Source organism: Pristis pectinata, chromosome 46 (genome assembly GCF_009764475.1).
Source record: "Pristis pectinata isolate sPriPec2 chromosome 46, sPriPec2.1.pri, whole genome shotgun sequence".
Lineage (NCBI taxonomy): Eukaryota > Metazoa > Chordata > Chondrichthyes > Rhinopristiformes > Pristidae > Pristis > Pristis pectinata.
This window is the reverse complement of record NC_067449.1, coordinates 2629587-2652088: the sequence shown is the minus strand read 5'-3', so window position 1 is coordinate 2652088 and position 22502 is coordinate 2629587. Positions and strand designations below refer to the sequence as shown.

General features: G+C 56.5%; 1 protein-coding gene across 2 annotated transcripts in view; it reads left to right on the top strand.

The window, feature by feature from the left end:
* Window positions 1–22029, top strand: part of LOC127566849 (murinoglobulin-2-like) — a 65896-nt gene extending 43867 nt beyond the window's left edge. For both annotated transcript variants that reach the window (XM_052009338.1, XM_052009337.1), the window contains exons 21-38: window positions 711–832; window positions 1874–1925; window positions 2597–2680; window positions 2897–3073; window positions 3770–3851; window positions 4571–4727; window positions 6009–6089; window positions 6991–7054; window positions 7635–7705; window positions 8312–8474; window positions 9253–9491; window positions 10914–11129; window positions 12646–12761; window positions 17415–17487; window positions 18042–18110; window positions 18275–18380; window positions 18721–18771; window positions 21927–22029. In XM_052009338.1, the coding sequence (XP_051865298.1) occupies window positions 711–832; window positions 1874–1925; window positions 2597–2680; window positions 2897–3073; window positions 3770–3851; window positions 4571–4727; window positions 6009–6089; window positions 6991–7054; window positions 7635–7705; window positions 8312–8474; window positions 9253–9491; window positions 10914–11129; window positions 12646–12761; window positions 17415–17487; window positions 18042–18110; window positions 18275–18380; window positions 18721–18771; window positions 21927–21985 (1982 nt within the window). In that variant the 3' untranslated portion in view covers window positions 21986–22029. The remainder of the gene's footprint in view (window positions 1–710; window positions 833–1873; window positions 1926–2596; window positions 2681–2896; window positions 3074–3769; window positions 3852–4570; window positions 4728–6008; window positions 6090–6990; window positions 7055–7634; window positions 7706–8311; window positions 8475–9252; window positions 9492–10913; window positions 11130–12645; window positions 12762–17414; window positions 17488–18041; window positions 18111–18274; window positions 18381–18720; window positions 18772–21926) is intronic.
* The last annotated feature ends 473 nt before the right edge of the window (window positions 22030–22502 follow it).

Below are 22502 nucleotides of genomic sequence, written 5' to 3'. Positions count from 1 at the left end.
TTCCTGCTCCCCGATCTCTGTCCCACTGCCCCCTGGGTTAGGGAGGGAGGGGTGTGAATCAGCCCCGGGGTCCCTCTGACCCGTGGGTTAGGGAGGGAGGGGGGTGAATCAGCCCCGGAGTCCCACTGACCCGTGGGTTAGGGAGGGAGGGGGGTGAATCAGCCCCGGGGTCCCACTGACCCCTGGGTTAGGGAGGGAGGGGGGTGAATCAGCCCCGGGGTCCCACTGACCCCTGGGTTAGGGAGGGAGGGGGGCGAATCAGCCCCGGGTTCCCGCTCCTCTGACGATTACAGTTTGCTCCGATCTGGCTCTCTTTCTTTCTCTTACTCGTCTCCTGATCTTTCTTCCCCCATCTCCCCTCTCGGCACGGACCCGTGGGCAATAGGGCACGTAGCGATGCATTACTGCATGACTCTCCCTCCCCACCATCCCCCTCCCTCCCACTCTACACTCCCATCGTCTCTGTGCCCCATCTCTTTCCCTGTCTCCCCTCCCTCTCCCTCTCTGTCCCCCCAGCTCTGCGCTCCTCTCCCTCCTCTCGCACTCCCTACCCCCCCGCCCTCCCCATCCCCATCTCTGCCCTCCTCCCCTTCCTCTGCCCCACTTCCCCTCCCCATCTCTCCCCCTCCCTCCTCCCCATATCTCCCCGTCCCTCCCATAGCTCCCCCTCCCTCCTCCCCCCAACTCTCTCACTCTCTCTTGTTTTGCAGGTGAGGTGAATGTCACTGTGCGAGCTGAGTCCATTCACTCCTCCACTCTCTGTGGAAACGAGGTGGTCACCGTCCCAAAGAAAGGGGCCGTCGACATTATCCGCAAACCCGTCCTGATCGAGGTCAGTGTGAGTTTCTGCAGCAGCCTGGACTCAGAGTGATGTCCTTTCCAGTGCACCTTCCCCCCCCCCCCCCCTCCGTTACCACCTTCACACCCCCACCCACTGATTCCCCCTCCACTCCTCCCTCCGGTGCACTTCAGCCCCCCTCTGATTCCCCCTTCACTCCCCCCTCCCTCCGATCCCCCCCTTCAGAATCAGAATCAGGAACAGGTTTATTATCACCGATGCTCATGACATGAAATGTGTTGTGTTGCAGTGCGAGATATAAAAATCATGGTAACTTACGGAAATAAATCAGGAAGAGAGGAATAACGGGGTGGTGTTCACGGGTTCACGGACCATTCAGAGGTCGGATGGCGGAAGGGAAGAAGCTGTTCCTGAATCGTTGAGTGTGGGGTCTTCAGCCTCCTGTACGTCCTCCCCGAGGACAGTAACGAGAAGAGGGCGTGTCCCGGGGTATGGGGAGGGTCTTCGGTGACCGATGCCCCTTCTTGAGGCACCGCCTCCTGAAGATGTCCTCGACGGCGGGGAGGGTTGTGCCCGCGATGGAGCGGGCTGTGCCTACAACCCTCTGCGGCCTCCTGCGATGCTGCGCGTTGGAGCCTCCGTACTGGGGGTGATGCAACGGAGACCCAGATTTTGAAGCTTGTTGATCATTAATGAGGGGACGATGGCGTTGAACCCCGAGCTGTAATCGATAACCAGCAGCCCGACGTTTGTTCTACTGTTGTCTCGGTGCTCCAAAGCCGAGTGGAGAGCCAGTGAGATTGCGTCCGCTGTAGACCTGTTGTGGCAGTGGGCAAAGTGCAGGGGGTCCAGGTCCTTAATCAGGCAGGAGTTAATTCTAGCCATGACCAACATCTCCAAGCACTTCATCACAGAACGTGTGAGTGCTACCGGGCGATAGTCATTGAGACAGCTCATCCTGCTCTTCTTGGGCACCTTTCACTCACCCTCCCTGATTTTCCCTTCAGTCCACCCCCCCTTCACTGACCCCCTCTCTCTCCCCTTCACTGAACCTGTGGCTCACTCTCTCCACAGCCCGAAGGCTCGGAAACTGAATTATCTCACAGCTCCCTGCTCTGTCCTGCCGGTAAGTGAATCCTTTACCTCAGAACCCCATCCCTTCACGCAGCGAGAGTTGTTTTCGTTGATATCGAGGTCCCAGTCTGTGTCTGAGTGACGAGTCAGGTTCTGTCTGTCTATCTCTCTCTTTCTGTCCTGGGCGTAGAAGACACTTGGGCAGGTCTGTGGACAGGAACGGTTCAGAGGAAAGGTTCAATGGGACTGGCTCAGGTCGACAGGGATCAGTTGGACCGAAGGGCCTGTTTCTGTGCTGTATCACTCCCTGACTCTGTTTCTCTGTTAATTCCATTTATTATATTTCTACTCGTCTGTCTGTTTTGTTGCCTGGAACTAGGAAAACTTCACTGCTTTGGCCCTCAGCGGTTGACACAGTAACGTGTTTTCCATATACTTTCCGAAGAAGTGTGAAATCAGACCAGGGAATATTGCAAACACTCAGCAGATTCGCTGGTGTCCGTGCAGAGGGAAACAGGTCTACGATCTAGGTCGAAAATAAGACAGGCTTGTTTTGTCCACGGACGCTGTCTGACCTACTGGGTGCTTCAGACTAACTGGACCAGAGTCCTTATATTCAGGAACATTCCCACTTCATGTAGCAGAAGGGTCAAAGGGAGAGGGATGGGGAGTTTTACTTGCTGATGACCCTTCAGTGCCACCTGTTCATCTCTTCTACTCCAGGTAAAACCATCACGGAGCAGATCCACCTCCAAGTCCCGGCAAATGTGGTTGAAGGATCGGCCAGAGCTTACGTCACTGTGCTGGGTAAGCAACTGGATATGAAGGATCAGAGAGTGGGCGAAGCCCAGACCCAGCACTAGCCTGGAATACGGGTGTAACCTCACCTACCCCCCCAGCCTGTGAAGGGTTGGGGTTCTGAGGTTGGATTGGAGGTTTGCGAGCTCGGGGGCTTTGATGTTCTTGCCCGCCTTGTTGCAGCTGAGATGTGCGTCACTCTCTCGGTCCCTCTCCTGCCCACAGGTGACCTCATGGGCAGTGCCATGGAGAATCTCGATGGTTTACTCAGACTACCCACTGGCTGCGGGGAGCAGAATATGGTGAAGTTCGCCCCCAATATCTACGTACTCAGTTATCTGGAAAAGACCCACCAGCTCACACCGGAAATCAAGTCTAAAGCGATTGGTTTCCTGAAGACAGGTACAGCTCCAGCAGAGTCTGTCCCTCCCGACACTAGGGTGTGCGGGGGAAAGGGGGGGAGAGGGAGTCTGTGGGAGGAGGAGAGGGAATGTGTGTGCACGCATGTGTGTGTGTGAGTGTGTGTGTCAGTGTGTCAGTGTGTGTGTGTGTGAGTGTGTGTGTGAGTGTGTGTGTCAGTGTGTGTGTGTGTGTGAGTGTGTGTGTGAGTGTGTGTGTCAGTGTGTCAGTGTGTGTGTCAGTGTGTGTGTGTGTGAGTGTGTGTGAGTGTGTGTGTGTGAGAGTGTGTGTGAGTGTGTGTGTCAGTGTGTGTGTGTGTGTGAGTGTCTGTGTCAGTGTGTCAGTGTGTGTGTGTGTGAGAGTGTGTGTGAGAGTGTGTGTGTCAGTGTGTGTGTGTGTGAGTGTGTGTGAGTGTGTGTGTGTGAGTGTGTGTCAGTGTGTGTGTGTCAGTGTGTGTGTGTGAGTGTGTGTGTCAGTGTGTGTGTGTGAGTGTGTGTGAGTGTGTGTGTGAGTGTGTGTGTGAGTGTGTGTGTGTGTGTGTCAGTGTGTGTGTGTGTCAGTGTGTGTGTGTGAGTGTGTGTGTCAGTGTGTGTGTCAGTGTGTGTGTGTGTGTGTGTGTGTCAGTGTGTGTGTACACGTGTGTGCATGTGTAATCGTTAGTTGTGAGTCCCGTATAATCTCCTTGTCCTCCCGCCCAAGGGTATCAGAGACAACTCACCTACAAGCACCACGACGGATCCTTCAGTGCGTTTGGGAACAGCGATGCAGAGGGGAACACTTGGTAAGGAAGGAGGAGGATTTGTGTCACTCACACCCTGCGTGTCCCTCGGCATCGAAAGGGGCGGGGGAGAGGGAGAGGAAAAGACGATGAGAGAGGGAGTGAGGAGGAGGGAGTGAGAGGCAGGGCGGAAGAGAGAGGAAGTGAGAAAGAGGCTGCGAGAGTGAAACAGGTAGGTCCAGAGATCTGGAGGATGAGCTCAGGTGAAAGAGAGAGTGCGAAGAGGGGGACCGTGCGTCCAGGGAACAGACGGAGGAAAACAGAGGGAGCGAGTCAGACAGCAGTGATGAGAGAGAGAGATAAAGAGGAGAGAGAGAGTGAGGCTCAGAAAGAGGGTTTCAGACAGTCAAAAAGAGGGGGAGGGGAGGGGAGTGGAGGGGGAAGGGAGGGAAGTGGGAGGGGAACGGAGACGTGGGAGAGGACTGCGGAGGGGAGGGGAGCGGGGGGTTTGAGGGGAGCGGGGGATGAGGGGAGGGGGAACAGAGGGGTAGCGGAGGGGAGGGGAGCGGAGGGGAGTCGAGGAGGGTAGGGGAGGCGGGGGAAGGGGGCCGAAGAGAGGAGAGCGGAGGAGAGGCGAGGGGTGGGAGGGGAGTGGAGCGGAGAGTAGTCGAGGAGGGTCGGGTAGGGGAGGAGTGCACACCCAGAGGCAGAGCTCGGAATCATACCTGCCTGGGGGCAGTCTGGCCCCAGCGGTGCCTCACCCCTGCCCGCTGCCCCCACAGGCTGACGGCCTTCGTCCTGAAGTCCTTCCTGCACGCCCAGCCCTACATCTTCATCGACGACTCTGTCCTCCGTGCTGCTGCTGGCTTCTTCCTGAAGTATCGGCTGGAGTCAGGGTGCTTTGCCAGCCTCGGAAAGCTGTTCAACAACGCCATGAAGGTAGGGACGCCGGGGGAGGGAGCCGGCGCCTGCACAAACTCAAGGGTGAGGCTCCCTGTGGTCAGGGATGAGACCCCCGGTGGTCAGGGGTGACACTCCTGGTGGCCAGGGGTGAGGTTCCCGGTGGCCAGGGGTCAGACTCACGGTGGTCAGGGATGACGCCCCTGGTGGCCAGGGGTGAGGTTCCCGGTGGCCAGGGGTGAGGTTCCCGGTGGCCAGGGGTCAGACTCACGGTGGTCAGGGGTGACACTCCTGGTGGCCAGGGGTGAGGTTCCCGGTGGCCAGGGGTCAGACTCACGGTGGTCAGGGATGACGCTCCTGGTGGCCAGGGGTGAGGTTCCCGGTGGCCAGGGGTCAGACTCACGGTGGTCAGGGGTGACACTCCTGGTGGCCAGGGGTGAGGTGCCCGGTGGCCAGGGGTCAGACTCACGGTGGTCAGGGATGACGCCCCTGGTGGCCAGGGGTGAGGTGCCCGGTGGCCAGGGGTCAGACTCACGGTGGTCAGGGGTGACACTCCTGGTGGCCAGGGGTAAAGTTTGAAATGTTTCTACCAGTTCTACCAGTGGGAGTGTCCCGAATGAGGGGACAGACTTAGGAGGCGATCCTTAACAGCAGAGATGTGCAAGAACTTTCTTTCTCCACGGATTCTGACTGGCTTGCTGAGTGTTTCAGAGCAGTTGGTGCAGATTTTCTGCTGCGTTCCCTTGTCATGTCGTGGTGTGAGACTCTCTCAGTTCCCGTCTACTGGGCTTCTCCAGACCTGGGGAATGTTTCCCAGTGCACGGTTGTACATCCTCCTTTCCTCAATCTCTTGCCTTCCCAATTTGCTGAGGACATTTCCCAAGCAGAGACTCATCAGGAGGGAGGGGCGGTGAGGAGGGAGGGGCAGCGAGGAGGGGAGAGGCGCTGTTGTGGGGGGGGGGGCGGTGAGGAGGGAGTGCTACGATGTGGGGGGGGTGGTGAGGAAGGAGGGGTGGTGAGGAGGGAGGGGCAGAAAGGAGGGGAGAGGGGCTGTGGGGGTGAGGTGAGGACAGAGTACCATGATGTGGAGGGGGGTGGTGAGGAGGGAGGGGAAGCGAGAAGGGAGCGCTGCGCTGTGGGAGGGGCGGTGAGGAGGGATCACCGTGGTTTGGGGGGGGCGGTGAGGAGGGAGCGCCATCAGAGGGGCAGTGAGGACGGAGGGGAGGTGAGGGGTGAGCGCCGTTTTGTGGGAGGGGCGGTGAGGAGGGAGGAGCGCGGATGTGACAAACAATTCCCTCTTCATCTTCTCCTGTCCCCCAGGGGGGTGTCGACGACCACATCTCCCTCTCCGCCTACGTTACCACAGCATTGTTGAATTTACTGAAACTGAGGCCCAACATGGTGAGAGACCCCAGTGGTCAGTGGGGGTATCGGGGCAGGAGGGGCCGTTAACAGGGGCGGGGGTTAAACGTGTGTGTGTGGGAGTTTCGGGGAGTGGGAGAGAGGGGAAAGTTGGAGGGGGAGGGGGGAGAGGGGGGAGGAGGAGTGGGGGAGGATGTGTGTGGGAGTGGCAGGGAGAAGGAGGGAGGGGAGGAGAGGGAGGGGAGAGAGGGAGGGGAGAGAGAGAGGGAGGGGAGGAGAGGGAGCGGAGAGAGGGAGGGGAGAGAGAGGGTGGGGAGAGAGAGCGGGTGTGGAGAGAGTGGGGAGAGGGAGGAGAGAGGGAGGGGGAGAGGGTGGGGAGAGAGGGAGGGGTGAGAGAGGGAGGGGAGAGAGGGTGGGGAGAGAGAGAGGGTGGGGAGAGGGTGGGGAGAGAGAGAGGGTGGGGAGAGAGAGGGGGTGGGGAGAGAGGGTGGGGAGAGAGAGAGGGGGAGAGAGGGAGGGGAGAGAGGGAGGGGAGAGAGGGAGGGGAGAGAGAGGGAGGGGAGAGAGAGGGAGTGAGAGGGAGGGGAGAGAGAGGGGGGAGGACGGAGAGGGAGTGGGGAGAGAGGGAGGGGAGGGGGGGAGACGGAGAGGGTAGCAGGAGATGGGAGGGACGGGGAGGAGAGAGGCAGATTGAGGGAGGGATGGGAGGAGGTTTGAAGGGGAGGATGGAGGTGAGGTTGGGAGAGGGAACGTAGAGTGGTGCCGGAAACCAGAGGAAAGGAAATGGTGGGTGGTAAGGAGTGGTGGAGGGGAGAGGGAGGGGAGGGAGGGGAAGTTTGAGGGAGGCTGGAGAGTGGGCAATGGGGGGAGCTGAGACGGGGGATGCTGACTCTGTGTCAAACACCTGGACCCTCTCAGTCTATCGTTCGTCTCCTTTCAGGCCTCTGAGGTTTATGAAAAGACTCGGGAAAGAGGCCATGAAATCTCTTCAATCAACGAACTAGGTTAGTGCAGGCTCCTGGTCACCTCCCGGGGCCTAATTGAGGCTCTGAACCCTCCCGCGGCCTAACCCAGGCTCTCGCCCCCTCCTGGGGCCTAACCCAGGCAACTTTGCCCCCTGCCGGGGCCTATCCCAAGCTTCCTGCGCTCTCCCGGGGCCTAACCCAGGCTCTGAACAAAAGAGGCCACCCAAGTCTCCAGGCCGTCTGATAGGGCCTGACGCAGGAACCATGGAAAAGACCCTCACATGTGGCTAATTCTGGAGTCAAGGCCCCAGATGCTCTATTCCTCAGTTGACTGTTCTCCAGGACTGGTCCACCCTCTAAACCCCAGCTCTGTGCCTGGTCAGTACCCCAGGTCTGCGCCTGGTCCGTACCCCAGGTCTGCGCCTGGTCCGTACCCCAGGTCTGCGCCTCGTCCACCATCAATACCCCAGGTCTGGGCATGGACCACCTTCTAAATCCCAGGTCTGGGCCTGGTCCACACCCCAGGTCTGGGCCTCGTCCATAACCCAGGGTCTGGGCCTGGAACATACCCCAGGTGCGGTCCGAGTCCATTATCTACATGCCTGTTGTTCCCTCACAGTGCTCGAGGATCCAGACCATGCACTGATGTCCAGCACTGACGGAGAGAAGACCAAGCCTTTGAATTTCAAGGTGAGTCACCATTCAGGGGATGCGGAAGGGGCAGGAAGGAGATGTCTGTGGTCAGGTGGTAAAGGCACTGGATGGAACACCAGGAATCTGGGAGCGGGAGCCACTGGGAGGGAGCGGGGGCCGTTAAAGAGATTGTACTGGGGCAGTTAGTGTATTTTGGGATAGTTGGAAGGTGTGAGGGGAATTTTGAGGATGCGAGGGGTGATGGGATGGAGTGAGGGGGAATATGTGAGGGATATTTGATGGGTTTGAAGGACATGGGAAGGGGTCAGGAAGGTATGAGGGGAGGATGTCTGAGGGGTTACTTGGAGTGAGGTATTTGGGATGAGGAACATTTGTAGGGGTAATGTTTAAATGGAGGGGCTGAGGGGTATTTGGAGTGCTGAGCAGTATGTGGAGGGATTGGGAGATTTGCAGGGGGTGAGGGGTATTTTCAGGGGTGAGGGAGGGGTATTTGTAGGGAGAGAGGGAGAAGTATTTGGTGTGAGGGAGAGGGAGAGAGGAAGGGCATTTGGAAGGAGAGAGGGGTTTTTGGAGAGAGGGGTTTTTGGAGGGAGGGGCATTCTCGTAGAGTGTCTCTGACCATCTGTCTCTCCCTCCGTCCAGACGGCAGTGGTCGATGTATCTCTGGGCTGCCTGAGGAAGGAGATGGAGACGGTGAACAACACCTACACTCTGGCGCTCCTCGCCTACACCTTCACCCTGGCCGGTGACACCACCTCCAGGGAGAGGCTCCTCAACAGACTGGAGGCGCTTTCAGTCACAAAGGGTGAGGGATGAGGCACTGACGCCCCTCAACCCTCCTCCTCCTCACCTGATCCACCCTCAACCTTCCTCCACCCCTCTGACCCTCAACCCACGGCCTCCCTCAACCCTCCTCCCTCCTCGCCAGACTCTCCCCAACTCTCCTCCACCTCAACCCTCCTCCTCCCTCCTACTGACCCTCCTCCCTCCCCTGGACCATCAAGACCCCAGTGAACCTGTGACCCTCCCTTCCCGGGACCCCGGGACACCTGTAAACCTCCCTCCCAGCTCCCTGGGATCCCCAGACCCCAGTGACCCTCCCTCCCTCCTCTGGACCCCCAGACTCCAGTGACCCCCCCCTCTCCTGGACCCCAGACTCTACTTACCCTGGACCCCCGGACCCCAGTGACTCCCCTCCCCCCGGACTCCTGGACCCCAATGACCATCCCTCCCCTGGACCCCCAGGCCCCCGTGATCGTCCCCTGGACCCCGGACCCCAGAGACCCTCCTTCCCCTGAACCCCAAACCCCAGAGACCCTCCCTCCCAGACCCCAGTGACTCTGTCTCCTTCCCCTGGATCCACAGACCCCAGTGACCCTCCCTCCCACCTCCCCTGGACCTCTGTGACTCTCTCTCCCTCCCCTGGACCCCCATGACCCCCCCGAACCCTTGGACCCCAGTGACCCTACTTCCCCTGGACATCAGGACACCCGTGACCCTCCCTCCCTTGGACCCCTGGGCCCCAGTGACCCTCCCCACGGACCCCCCAGACACAAGTGACCCTCCGTGTCTCTCTGCTACAGATGGACTGAAGCACTGGCAGAGGGCCGCGGACCCAGAGGAGGAGGAGGAGGAGGAGGAGGAGGAGGAGGTCTGGTACTGGTGGAGGGCTCCCTCAGCCGAGGTGGAGATGACGGCCTACGTCCTGCTGGCCCTCCTCTCCAAGCCCCAGGTCAGCCCGTCGGACCTGCAGCAGGCCGTCCCCATCGTCAGCTGGCTGGTGAGGCAGAGAAACTCGTACGGGGGATTCGCCTCCACTCAGGTGGGTCCTGGGGCCAGATCTGGAACCCTGGGGTGGGGGGCAGGGAATAACTGGGGGGTAACGGGGGAGGGTGCTGAGTGGGGGAGGGATCGAGGGGACGGACTGAGGGGGATGTGAGGGAACTGAGGGACAGACTGAGAGCAGGTGTGGGGGAAGGAACTGAGGGGGAGGAACTGAAGGGGCAGGTGTGGGGGTGACTGAGGTGAGGGGGAGCTGAGGTGGGAGGAACTGAGGTGGGAAGGAAATGAGGGCAGAGGTGTGGGGGGAGGGTAGACCTGAGGGGGTTGTGGAGGGAAGGAACGGAAGAGGGGAACTGAGGGGGAGAGGTGTGGGGGAGGGAGCTGAGGGGGGGAACTGAGGGGGAGAGGTGTGGGGGAAGGAGCTGAGGGGGGGAACTGAGGGGGAGAGGTGTGGGGGAGGGAGCAGAGGGGGGAACTGAGGGGGTGTGGGGGAGGGAGCAGAGGGGGGAACTGAGGGGGAGAGGTGTGGGGGAGGGAGCAGAGGGGGGAACTGAGGGGGAGAGGTGTGGGGGAGGGAGCAGAGGGGGGAACTGAGGGGGAGAGGTGTGGGGGAGGGAGCAGAGGGGGGAACTGAGGGGGAGAGGTGTGGGGGAGGGAGCTGAGGGGGGGAACTGAGGGGGAGAGGTGTGGGGGAGGGAGCAGAGGGGGGAACTGAGGGGGAGAGGTGTGGGGGAGGGAGCAGAGGGGGGAACTGAGGGGGAGAGGTGTGGGGGATCTGAGGGGGAGGAGTGGGGGAGGGAGCTGAGGGGGGAGGAACTGGGGAGGTGTGGGGGAGGGAGCTGAGGGGTGGGGTCTGAGGTAACAAACCTTGGCGATGGAAGTGAAACCTCTGGAAGGTCCCAGTGGTCTGAGCAGCGTCTGTGAAGGGAAAGGGATGGTCGGTGTTTTGGGTCCAGGCCCTTCATCTGGGGGGGGGGGGGTGAGGTGGTGGTGGAGTGGGATGGAGAGGGACGTTGGCCTGGAGATAGAAGTCGGGGGGGGGGCGGAGGCTGGGGGGGTGGGGGGAATAGGTGACAGGTAGGACCATGGATGGATAGTGAGGAGCAGGTGGATCCAGGTGGGGGGCGAATTGACGGATCCAGGTCGGGTGGTCGGCGGATGGATCGTGGGGTGGGGGTGGGGGTGGGGGTGGGGGCGGGGGTTGTGGCGGGTCAGGAGGTGGATCCAGGTTGGGGGGGGGGGGAGAAGGGACGGAACAGGCGAGCAGGGAGAGAGCACCTGGGAGTGGGAAGGGACCACAAAGGTTGGATGTTACTGGCTGGACGATGCGGCGAGGTGAGGATGGTCTCCCAACTCGACATGTTGAAGATGGGCGGTGGGATGGACGAATAGTGGGTCTGGCGGAGGAGACCGAGTGTCCTGTTCCTGACCCTCACCATCTCTCCTTCCCCTCATCTCTCAGGACACAGTGGTGGCTCTCCACGCCCTCTCACTCTACGGGAGGCTGACCCACGCCACTGACCCCCAGGGCTCGGTGTCCCTGACTGGGGAGAACGGGTTCCATCGGGAGTTCCACCTGGATGCTTCCAATCAGCTGTTGCTTCAGAGAGAGAAACTGGAGCATGTTCCCGGAGACTACACTGTCCAGATCAGTGGGACCAGCTGTCTGTTACTGCAAGTAAGTGACCCCCTCTCCCTCCTCCATCTCTCCTACTTCCAGCCCTCCCCTCCCTCCATCCCTACTCCCTCTGCTCTGTCCCAACTCTCTCCCCTCCCACACTCCACCCTCCTCCCTCCCTCCTTATTCCCTCTGTCCTCTCTCTGCCCTCCCCTCACCCTATGACCCTCCATCCCAGCTCCCTCCACCCTTCCCATTGTAATCCCACCTCTCCCCGTCACAAATGTTTGGGCTGTGGGCGTTCAAGGGTTAAGGGGCACGGTCTGCTGAATCGTGCGAGGGCAGATCTGGTCTCACTGAGTGATGGGAAGTATTTGCCAAGCACAATGGCCTCATCTCCTATCCCCTGCAAGATGGTGGGTGGTCACTGCTGGGGCTGGCGGAGGGGGGATGGTGAGTGAAAAGAGGGTCGATGTGTCAGGGAGCAGAGGTGGATAGAATTCATGTATGACGGCTGTGGGGAAGGGGGGGAAGAGGGAGTGAGTGAACAGTAGGACCCCCGGGGAGTGTTGTAGAACAGGGGGACCTCGGGGTGCAGGTACACCGTTACCTGTGAGTGGGGTCACAGGTAGACAGGGCGGTGAAGAAGGCGTTCGGCATGCTGGCCTTCACCGGTCAGGTCACCGAGTACAGGAGTCGGGAGGTGACGCCGCAGTCGTACAGGACGTCGGCGAGGCCGCACTTGGAGAACCGCGTTGGGTTCTGGTCGCCCTGCTGTGGGGACGATGCCGTCGAGCTGGGAAAGAGGCGCAGAGGGAGATTCCCGAGGATGTTGCCGGGACTTGAGGGACTGAGTTACGGAGGGAGGTCGGGGCAGGTTGGGACTTTATCCCTTGGAGCGTGGGGGGTGTGGGTGACCTTATAGAGGTGTATAAAACCATGAGGGCATCGGTCGGGTGAATGCGCACAGCCTCCCCCCCCCCCCCCCGGGTTGGGGAATCAAGAACTAGAGGGCACAGGGTTAAGGTGAGAGGGGGGAGAGATTTAACAGGGAACATCTTCACCCAGAGGGTGGTCCGTACGTGGAACGAGCTGCCAGAGGAAGTGGGTGAGGCAGGGACATTAACAACACTCGGGACAGGCCCGCAGATGGGAAAGGTTCAGAGGGATAGGGGGCCAAACACGGGCATCTTGGTTGGCACAGACGGGTTGGGCTGAAGGGCCTGTTTCCATGCTGTAGAGGGAGGGAGGGAGGGAAGGGGAGGAGCTGAGAAAAGGATGGATGGAGGGAGGGAGGGAGAGATGAAGGGAGGGGAAGGGACGGGGATGGAGGGGAGGAGGGATGGAGAGGCAGAGTGGCTGAGGGATGATGGAAGCCAGACGATGGACGGAGGGAGAAGGAGGGACGGAGAGACAGAAGGAGGGAGGGCTGAAGGGAAGGAGGAGGAGGGAGCAGGAGGGAGGAGGGAGGAGGGGCGAGGAGGGAGGACGGGTATCAAGGCGGAGGGGGCAGAGGATGGAGGACGTGCGGCTCCCAGCTGACTCCCTGTAGTAACTGGACTCCCTCCATACTCAGACCACACTGCGTTACAACACCCCTCCCACACCCAAACTCTCCGCCTTCCGCCTCTCCGTGAACATGGAGACCGAGGCACAGGACCAGACCACAGGAAAGGTCAACATCAACGTAAGGTGAGTGTGGACGTGTCTGGAGTGGGAGAGGGAGGGAGGGACGGGGTATCCGGTGGGGGATCCGTTCCCATCAACAATAAGTATACTGTTCTGGATACTGCTGGTGGGGACGACCTACCAGGGACAAGCTGTAGTGGTCAAATCTCTGGCACCGAGGCGGGACCCTCATCTCAGATAGGAGGGAGGGTAAAGAGGAGGGCAGTAGTGATAGGGGATTCAATAGTTAGGGGGACAGATAGGAGGTTCTGTGGGAGAGATCGAGAATCCCGGATGGTCTGTTGCCTCCCTGGTGCCGGGGTCCGTGATATCTCAGATCGAGTTCTCGATATTCTCGGGAGGGAGGGTGAGCAGCCAGATGTCGTGGTCCATGTTGGGACCAATGACGTGGATAGCAAGGAGGAGGAGGTCCTGCAAAGAGAGTTTAGGGAATTAGGTCCAAAGTTGAAGGACGGGACCTCCAAGGTTGCAATCTCAGGATTGCTGCCAGTGCCACATGCTAGTGAGGCTAGAAACAGGAGGATCATGCGGCTAAATTCGTGGCTAAGGAGTTGGTGCAGGAGGGAGGGCTTCAGGTTTCTGGATAATTGGGCTTTGTTCCAGGGAAGGTGGGATCTGTTCTGAAGGGACGGTTTACACCTGAACTGGAAGGGGACTAACATACTTGCGGGTAGGTTTGCTAGTGCTGCTCCGGGGGGTTTAAACTAGATTTGCAGGGGGAGGGGAACCAGAGTGTGAGAGAAGAAAGTGAGGAGGAAAATGATCGTGCGGGGTCTGCAGGTATGGACAGAAATCAAAGGTTAGTACATGATAGTAATGTTCTCAGGTGCATCTATTTCAATGCAAGGAGTATCGTAGGTAAGGCGGATGAGTTTAGGGCGTGGATTGGCACGTGGGATTACGATGTTATTGCTATTAGTGAGACCTGGTTGCAGGAGGGGCAGGACTGGCAGCTTAATGTTCCGGACTTCCGTTGTTTCAGAAGTGATAGAGGGGGAGGGATGACGGGGGGAGGAGTGGCATTACTGGGCAGGGAAAATATCACAGCTGTGCGTAGACAGGACAGCCCGGAGGGCTCGTCTACAGAGGCCATATGGGTGGAGCTGAGGAACAGGCAAGGTGTGGCCACACTAATAGGGTGTATTATAGACCGCGCAATAGTCAGAGAATTGGAGGAACAAATCTGTAGGGAGATAGCAGACTGATGTAAGAAACAGAAAGTTGTAATAGTAGGGGATTTTAACTTTCCACATATTGACTGGGACTCCCACACTGCGAAAGGGCCGGATGGCTTGGAATTTGTCAAATGTGTTCAGGAAAGTTTTCTAAATCAATATATAGAGGTACCAACGAGATGGAATGCAATACTTGATCTCCTATTAGGGAACCAGGCAGGTCAGGTGACAGAAGTATGTGTAGGTGAACATTTTGGGTCCAGTGACCATAATGCGGTTAGTTTCAAGATAATTATGGATAAAGACAGGTCTGGTCCTCGAGTGGAGGTTCTAAATTGGAGAAAGGCCAATTTTGTGGAAATGAGAAAGGATCTAGGTAGGGTGGATTGGGATAAGTTATTTTATGGCAAGGATGTGCTCAGTAAATGGAAAGCCTTCAAAGACGAAATTTTGAGAGTGCAGAGTTTGTATGTTCCTGTCAGGATTAAAGGCAAGGGTAACAAGCATAGGGAACCTTGGTTTTCAAGGGATATTGGTGCTCTGGTTAAGAAAAAGAGAGAGGTGTATAGCAGGTATAGGCAACGAGGAACAGATGAGGTACATGAAGAGTATAGGAAATGTAAGAAAATACTAAAAAAGGAAATCAGGAAGGCAAAAAGAAGACATGAGGCTGCTTTGGCAGATAATGTGAAGGTAAACCCAAAGGGTTTCTACAGGTATATTAAGAGCAAAAGGATAGTAAGAGACAGAATTGGTCCCCTAGGAGATCAGAGTGGTCGTATATGCGTGGAGCCTCAGGAGATGGGGGAGTCTTAAATAGTTTTTTTGCATCAGTATTTACTCAGGAAACTGGCATCGTGGATATGGAAGGAAGGGAAACTAGCACTAGTGTCATGGAATATATAGAGATTAAAAAGGAGGAGGTACTCGATGCTTTACAGCGAATAAAGGTAGATAAATCCCCAGGGCCTGACAAGATATTTCCTCGGACCTTGAGAGAGACTAGTGTAGAAATTGCAGGGGCCCTGGCAGATATATTTAAAATGTCCCTAGCCACGGGTGCGGTGCCAGAGGACTGGAGGATAGCTCATGTTGTTCCGTTGTTTAAGAAAGGCTCGAAGAGTAAACCAGGTAATTACAGGCCAGTGAGCCTGACATCAGTAGTGGGTAAATTATTGGAAGGTGTTCTGAGAGAAAGGACATATAAGTATTTGGACAGCCAAGGGTTGATTAAGGATAGTCAGCATGGCTTTGTGCGTGGTAGATCGTGTTTAACGAATCTTGTGGAGTTTCTTGAGGAGGTCACCAAGAAAGTAGATGGAGGTAAGGCTGTGGATGTTGTCTACATGGACTTTAGTAAGGCCTTTGACAAGGTCCCACATGGGAGATTAGTTCAGAAGGTTCAGTCAATGGATATCCATGGAAAGGTTGTAAACTGGATTCAAAATTGGCTGAGTGGGAGAAGTGGTTGTGGATGGTTGTTTCTCAGATTGGAGGCCTGTGACTAGCGGTGTGCCTCAGGGATCTGTGTTGGGGCCATTGTTGTTTGTTGTATATATCAATGATCTAGAAGAAAATGTGGTAAATTGGATTAGTAAATTTGCGGATGACAGTAAGATTGGAGGTGTAGTGGGCAGCGAGGAAGGCTTTCAAAGCTTGCAGAGAGATCTGAACCAAATGGAAAAACGGGCCAGAAAATGGCAGATGGGATTTAATGCAGACAAGTGTGAGGTGTTGCATTTTGGAAGGACAAATCAAGGGAGGACATACACAGTAAATGGTAGGGCACTGAGGAGTGCGGAGGAACAGAGGGATCTGGGAGTTCAGATACATAATTCCTTGAAAGTAGAGTCACAGGTAGACAGGGTTGTAAGAAAGGCTTTTGGCATCCTGGCATTTATAAATCAAAGTATTAAGCACAGGAGCTGGAATGTTTTGGTGAGGTTGTACAAGTCATTGGTGAGACCAAATTTAGAATATTATGTGCAGTTCTGGTCGCTGAACTACAGGAAGGATGTCAGTAAGATTGAAAGGGTGCAGAGGAGATTTACAAGAATGTTGCCGGGTCTTCAGGAGTTGAGTTACAAGGAAAGACTGAGCATGTTAGGACTTTATTCCTTGGAGCGGAGAAGAATGTGGGGAGATATGATAGAGGTTTATAAAATGATGAGAGGCACAGACAGAGTTAATGCAAGTAGGCTCTTTCCACCCAGATTAGGAGAGATAAGTACGAGAGGACGTGGCTTTAGGGTGAAGGGGGAAAGGTTTAGGGGGAGCATTAGAGGGAACTTCTTCACTCAAAGAGTGGTGGGAGTGTGGAACAGGCTGCCATCTGATGTGGTAAATGCGGGCTCGCTCTTAACTTTTAAGAGTAAATTGGATAGATACATGGACGGGAGAGGTCTAGAGGGGTATGGGCTGGGGGCAGGTAAATGGGACTAGCGGAATAATGTTTCGGCACAGACTAGAAGGGCCGAATGGCCTGTTTTCTGTGCTGTAGTTTTCTATGGTTCCCTGAGGATGATTCCCGAGATCCCGTCCGTGTTCTGAGGATGATTCCCGGGAGCCCATCCATGTTCCCTGGGGATGATTCCCGGGAGCCCATCCATGTTGCCTGGGGATGACTCCCAGGATCCTGTGCGTGTTGGCTAGGGATGATTCCTGGGATCCTGTGCGTATTCCTTGGGGATGATTCTCGGGATCCCATCCATGCTCCCTGGTGGTGATTTCCCGAGATCCCGTCCGTGTTCCCTGGGGAGGATTCCGGGTATCCCACCGTGTTCCCTGGGGAGGATTCCGGGTATCCCACCGTGTTCCCTGGGGAGGATTCTGAGGATCCCATCTGTGTTCCCTGGGGATGATTCCCAGGATCCTGTCCATGTTCCCTGGGGATGATTCCCGGGATCCTATCCATGTTTTCCCTGGGGATGATTCCCGGGATCCTGTCCATGTTTTCCCTGGGGATGATTCCCAGGATCCCGTCTGTGTTCCCTGGGGATGATTCCCGGGATCCTGTCCATGTTTTCCCTGGGGATGATTCCCGGGATCCTGTCCATGTTTTCCCTGGGGATGATTCCCGGGATCCTGTCCATGTTTTCCCTGGGGATGATTCCCGGGATCCTATCCATGTTTTCCCTGGGGATGATTCCCGGGATCCTGTCCATGTTCCCTGGGGACGATTCCCGGGATCCTATCCATGTTTTCCCTGGGGATGATTCCCGGGATCCTATGCATGTTTTCCCTGGGGATGATTCCCGGGATCCTGTCCATGTTTTCCCTGGGGATGATTCCCGGGATCCTATCCATGTTTTCCCTGGGGATGATTCCCAGGATCCCGTCCGTGCTCCCTGGGGATGATTCCCCTGATCTCTTCCGTGCTCCCTGGAGATGATTCCCCTGATTCCGTTCGTGTTCCCTGGGGACGATTCCTGGGACCCCATTTCCGCTGGACCCCGCTGAATTCTTTCTGTCTCTCCCGCAGTTACGTTGGCTCCCGTAATGTCTCCAACATGGTAATCGTTGATCTGAAGCTGCTCTCTGGATATTCGGCTGAGGTAAAGTCCCAACGAAGTGTGAGAGTTCACCCCACCTACTCCGAGACCTAGAGGAGGGGAGAGCGGTGAATCAGCCCTGGGTTCCCGCTCCTCATCCATGTTCCACTGACCCCTGGGTTAGGCAGGGAGGAGGGTGAATTAGCTCCGGGTTCCCGCCCCCCGAGTTACGGAGGGAGGGAGGGAGGGGAGTGAATGAGCCCGGGTTCCTGCCCCCCCGATCCTGTCCCACTGACCCCTGGGTTGGGGAGGGAGGGGAGGAAGTGAATGAGCCCGGGGTCCCGCTCCCCACCCCTACACACCGACCTCTGTGTTAACCCCCTCACCCTGCTGTGGCTTTTGCTGCCTCCACTTGTTGAACCTCATCCTGTCCTGTGGGATAAAACAGCGAGAGCCGCACCTTCCCAAATGGAAGCACCGCCCTCGGAGCGTCGGTCGGGAGAAGACCACCACCCTGGACCCCTGAGCTGCCTCCAGTCCTCGCTGCTCAGTCCCGACCCCAAATGTCATCTGCCCTCTGACCAGTTTTAGTGACCAAGTCTATTCTCTGGTTGCAGAAGCCAAGCCACCCCAGCGTCAGCAGAACAGAGACACAGAACGAGCATTTGGTGATGTACATTCGACAGGTGAGTGAGGGCTGAGTCCTGGTTGCGACGCCTTCATCCGGAGGTTCTGGAAGAGGCTGGGGGCAGGGGTGTCCTGGGTGGGTGCGGGACGGTGGGGGAGGGGGTGTGAGGTGAGCAGATCTCAGACTGACCCCCACCCACCCATTCCCTCCCACCCTCTACAGATGGAAGCGTTCCACCCCGTCCAGCTGTCCGTCACCGTTCACCGGGACTTTGAGGTGGACAACCTGCAAGAAGCCCATGTGAAGGTCTACGACTACTACGAGACGGGTAGGTCCACCCCGGCGTTTGCCCAACCCCCCCCCCCCAACCGCACCCTCCCCTCCACCCGACACTGTCTGAATCACCCCCCCCCCACCAACCCCACCCTCCCCTCTGTCCAACACTGGTCAGAATCATCCCCCTTCACAGCCTCCCCCTACCTCCGCCCCACAGCCTCCCCCTCTCCTCTCACTTCCTTAACCCTACCCTCCATACCACCTCCACTCTCCCACTTGCCACACCAACCTCCACTCTCCCTCCTTCTGTCTTCCTCACACTTACCCTTCACCCTACCCGCCACCCCCTCCAACTCACCGGCAGTTTAATCGCTCACCTCTCTCTCTGTCAGATGAATCCGCCATCGCTGGATATCATGTGAGCCCTCTTCACGGGTCTTCCGGTGAGTTTGAGTATTTTCCCTTCCCTCCCTTGTCCGCGCCTCGCTCCTGCCTCCCATGGCCCTGTTCCTCAGGGCCGGAGTGAGGTCTGTGAGGCTGGACCTTCTGGACAGAGAGAGTCCTTGGGAGGGTTGGGTGCGGACTGGAATTGTGGGGATTTTTCTATCCAGGGTCAGGGATGTGCTGGGTGTTGTGGAGATAGGATAGAGAGCATGCTCGGATCATGCTCAAATGGTCCAGGAACTTGGATGAGGATCTGGAAGGCTGGGTTAGTACGTTGGCTGATGATACAAAGGTTGGTGTTGTTGTGGATAGTGTAGAAGGTTGCTGTAGGTTACAACAGGATATTGACAGGATGCAGAGCTGGGCTGAGAAGCGGCAGATGCAGTTCAACCCGGATAAGTGTGAAGTGATACACTTCGGGAGATCGAATTCGAAGGCAGAATACAAGGTTAATGGCAGGACTCTTAGCAGTGTGGAGGAACAGAGGGATCTTGGTGTCCACGTCCAGAGATCCCTCAAGGTTGCCGCGCAGGTTGATAGTGTTGTTAAGAAGACGTATGTCATTAGTCGGGGGATTGAGTTCAAGAGCTGCGAGGTGATGTTGCAGCTTTGGTCAGACCACACTTGGAGTATTGTGTTCAGTTCTGGTCGCCTCATTATAGAAAGGATGTGGAAGCTTTAGAGAGGGTGCAGAGGAGATTTACCAGGATGCTGCCTGGATTGGAGAGCATGCCTTGAGCGCATAGGTTGAGCGAGCTAGGGCTTCTCTTTGGAGAGAAGGAGGGTGAGAGGTGACTTGATAGAGGTGTACAAGATAAGAGGCATAGATCAAGTGGACAGTCAGAGACTTTTTCCCAGGACGACAATGGCTAACATGAGGGGACATAATTTCAAGGTGATTGGAGGAAGAAATAAGGGGGGGGGGATATGTCAGGGTTTTTTATATATATATACACAGAGTGGTGGGTGCGTGGAACGCACTGACGGCACAGGTTGTGGGGGCAGATACATTAGGGACATTTAAGAGACTTTTAGATAGACACATGAATGATAGAGAAATGGGGGGCTATGTGGGAGGGAAGGGTTAGATAGATCTTAGAGCAGGATAAAATGTCGGCACAACGTTATGGGCCGAAGGGCCTGTACTGTGCTGCAGCTTGAAGCAGACTCGATGGGCCGAATGGCCTACTTCTGCTCCCTTGTCTTGTGATGTTCTACGTTCTAACTGCTTTTGGGCTGTGGGCGAGGTGCGACTGCACCAGACGAACCCCAGGAGAGTCAGGGGCCCCGCCTGCAGCTGTTCTCCTCCGTGAGGCTTCATGCGTGCCCGGCGGTGGGAAGGGAGACTCCGGCAAGGAGAGTGAGTGAAAGGATTTGAAATGGAGGTATAGGAATGAGTGCGGGGGTGGGGGTGGTTGGGGCAAGGAGTCCAGGGAATAAAGATGGGTAATGATGCGTGTGGACATACATGGGGAAGTGTGTGAGAGGCAGGAGAGTGCTGGGCATGTGTGGTGATGGGGATTTCTGCAAGGGACTTAATGCAGGAGGGCTACAGCTACTGCCCCGTCCACTCTCACGCAATGGTAACTGGTGGAAGGCGTCACCCCCCAATGCTACCACCTGGCAGTTCCTCAGTGTTTGGGCTCTCCCAGGACCACAGTTCCAGACCTCAGTCTTTGCCGAACATGGATCTCGCTGAACGCCAAAGACGAGATCTCTAAGTGCTCTCCACACGGAAGAAACGCCGGTGAAATGAGTCAGTGATCATATATGGGGATACCCATTGGAAATGCACCTTGATCAGAGGAAGGTGGTTGCTGGTCTCAAACACTCCAGCCCCGGGACATCACACCAGGAGTTCATCGGGGCAATCTCCTGGGTCCAAGCTGCCTTATGCGTGACCTTCCTTCCATCAGGAATGGGGACGTTCGCTGATGATTCTGTAAGGTTCAGTTCCATTCCCGGCACCTCCCCTAATGAAGCCAGACCCCAGCGACATTCAGACATGGGCGATGTGGCAAGGCACAATGATACCAGCATAGTGCCGGGCCATGACCATCAACAAGAGTGTCTAAATATCTGCTCCGACATTATCAAGATGGCGCAGGGTCACTAGATCAGAAGGTCGCTGGATCAACCACGGCTACAAGAGGCTGGGTATCCCCAGAGCAAGTGATTCTGTTCTTGCCACCAATCTCATTTCACCATCTGCAAGGCAAAGGCGGGAGCGTGACGGAATACTCCCCATGTAGCCGGGAACCTGGCAGAGCAACCATTGCCATACCATCTGGTACCAGCATACTGTCTACAATATGCACTGCAGTTACCCCCCAGACTGCTCCCTCAACACCCTCCCGACACCCAGAAGGGCAGGGAAGCCCCACTGCTCCTTCGTTGTCACTGGAACGTCTCCAACACTGCTGAGGGAGACCCTTCACCATAAGGATTGCAGCAGATGCTGACTCGTCCGTCTAATCCCAGGCAAACAAAGGTTGTCGATTGTCTCCATTCCAGCACACACTCACTCACTGTCAAGGGGCAGCCATGGGTGGCGAATGAGCCCTAGGCTTGTCAGTGACACCCAGATCTTCCTGCACCCCAGAAACTGGGTAACGTTCAAGGCTGAAACTTGGGACCAGGAGGAGGATGATCAACCAAAGGGCAGAAGCGGCTGCCCAGTCTTAATTGAACTGGAAATTGCGGAAGATTTACAAGGAAGTTGCCGGGACTCGGGAGGCCGAGTTACAAGTAGAGGTTGGGACTTTATTCCTTGGAGCGTTGGAGATTGTCGGATGATCTTGTGGAGGTGTATCAAACTACGAGGGCCATAGATAGGGTGAACACACGCAGGCTTTCTCACAGGGAAGAGAACTTAAAAAGGGACAAGGTTTAAGGTGAAAGATTTGAAAGGGACCCGAGGGATAACTTCTTCACCCAGAGGGTGGTCCGTACATGGAACGAGCTGCCAGAGGAAGTGGCTGAGACAGATACATTGATATTTAAAAGACACTTGGATACCTTCGTGGATAGGAGGGCTTTAGAGGGATATGGGCTAAAAGCGGGCAAATGGGACTGGCTTAGTGGGCACCATGGACGTTGGGCCGAAGGGCCTGTTTCTCTGCTGTATGACTCTGATGCTATGCTTCTTTCACAGCGAAAGATCCCAGTGCGACGGAGGGTTTGGATTCCCACCATACAGAGAAGCGGGGATAATTCATTAACCTGTAATCAATCTCAATAAATGTCTTAATCCATCAGCTTTCCGTCTCTAATCAACCACCCCCTCCTGCACACAGCAGCTCACTCCCCCCCACTCTCGCTCTCCCCCTGAACAGTCCTCCTCACCATCTCCCCCTCTCGCACTCACAAGCTCACTCAGCTGTTCCGTTGCCGAACGCTGGATGTTTACAATGCGGTTCTGACGTGAGAAAATTGTTTTAGGCAACAAGTAAAAAGGGAAACAACTTGCCCTGTTAAGTAAATACAATTCTTATATCCCTTCTGTTACTGGGGACCGCTGGCCATAGGAAATACGAGGCGTCGATAAATCTTCACACCAGTCCTGACCACTTAAAGGGAAGTCTTCTCAATTAATCAAGCAGCAAGTAGTTCAAACAAATGCAAATCCAAGTGCACGGCTCCCTGAAGGTTGCAGAAGTGGATAGGCTGCTCAAGACGGCATGTGACATGTTTACCTTGATCGTCGGGGCGCTGAGTGACAAGTCATTTT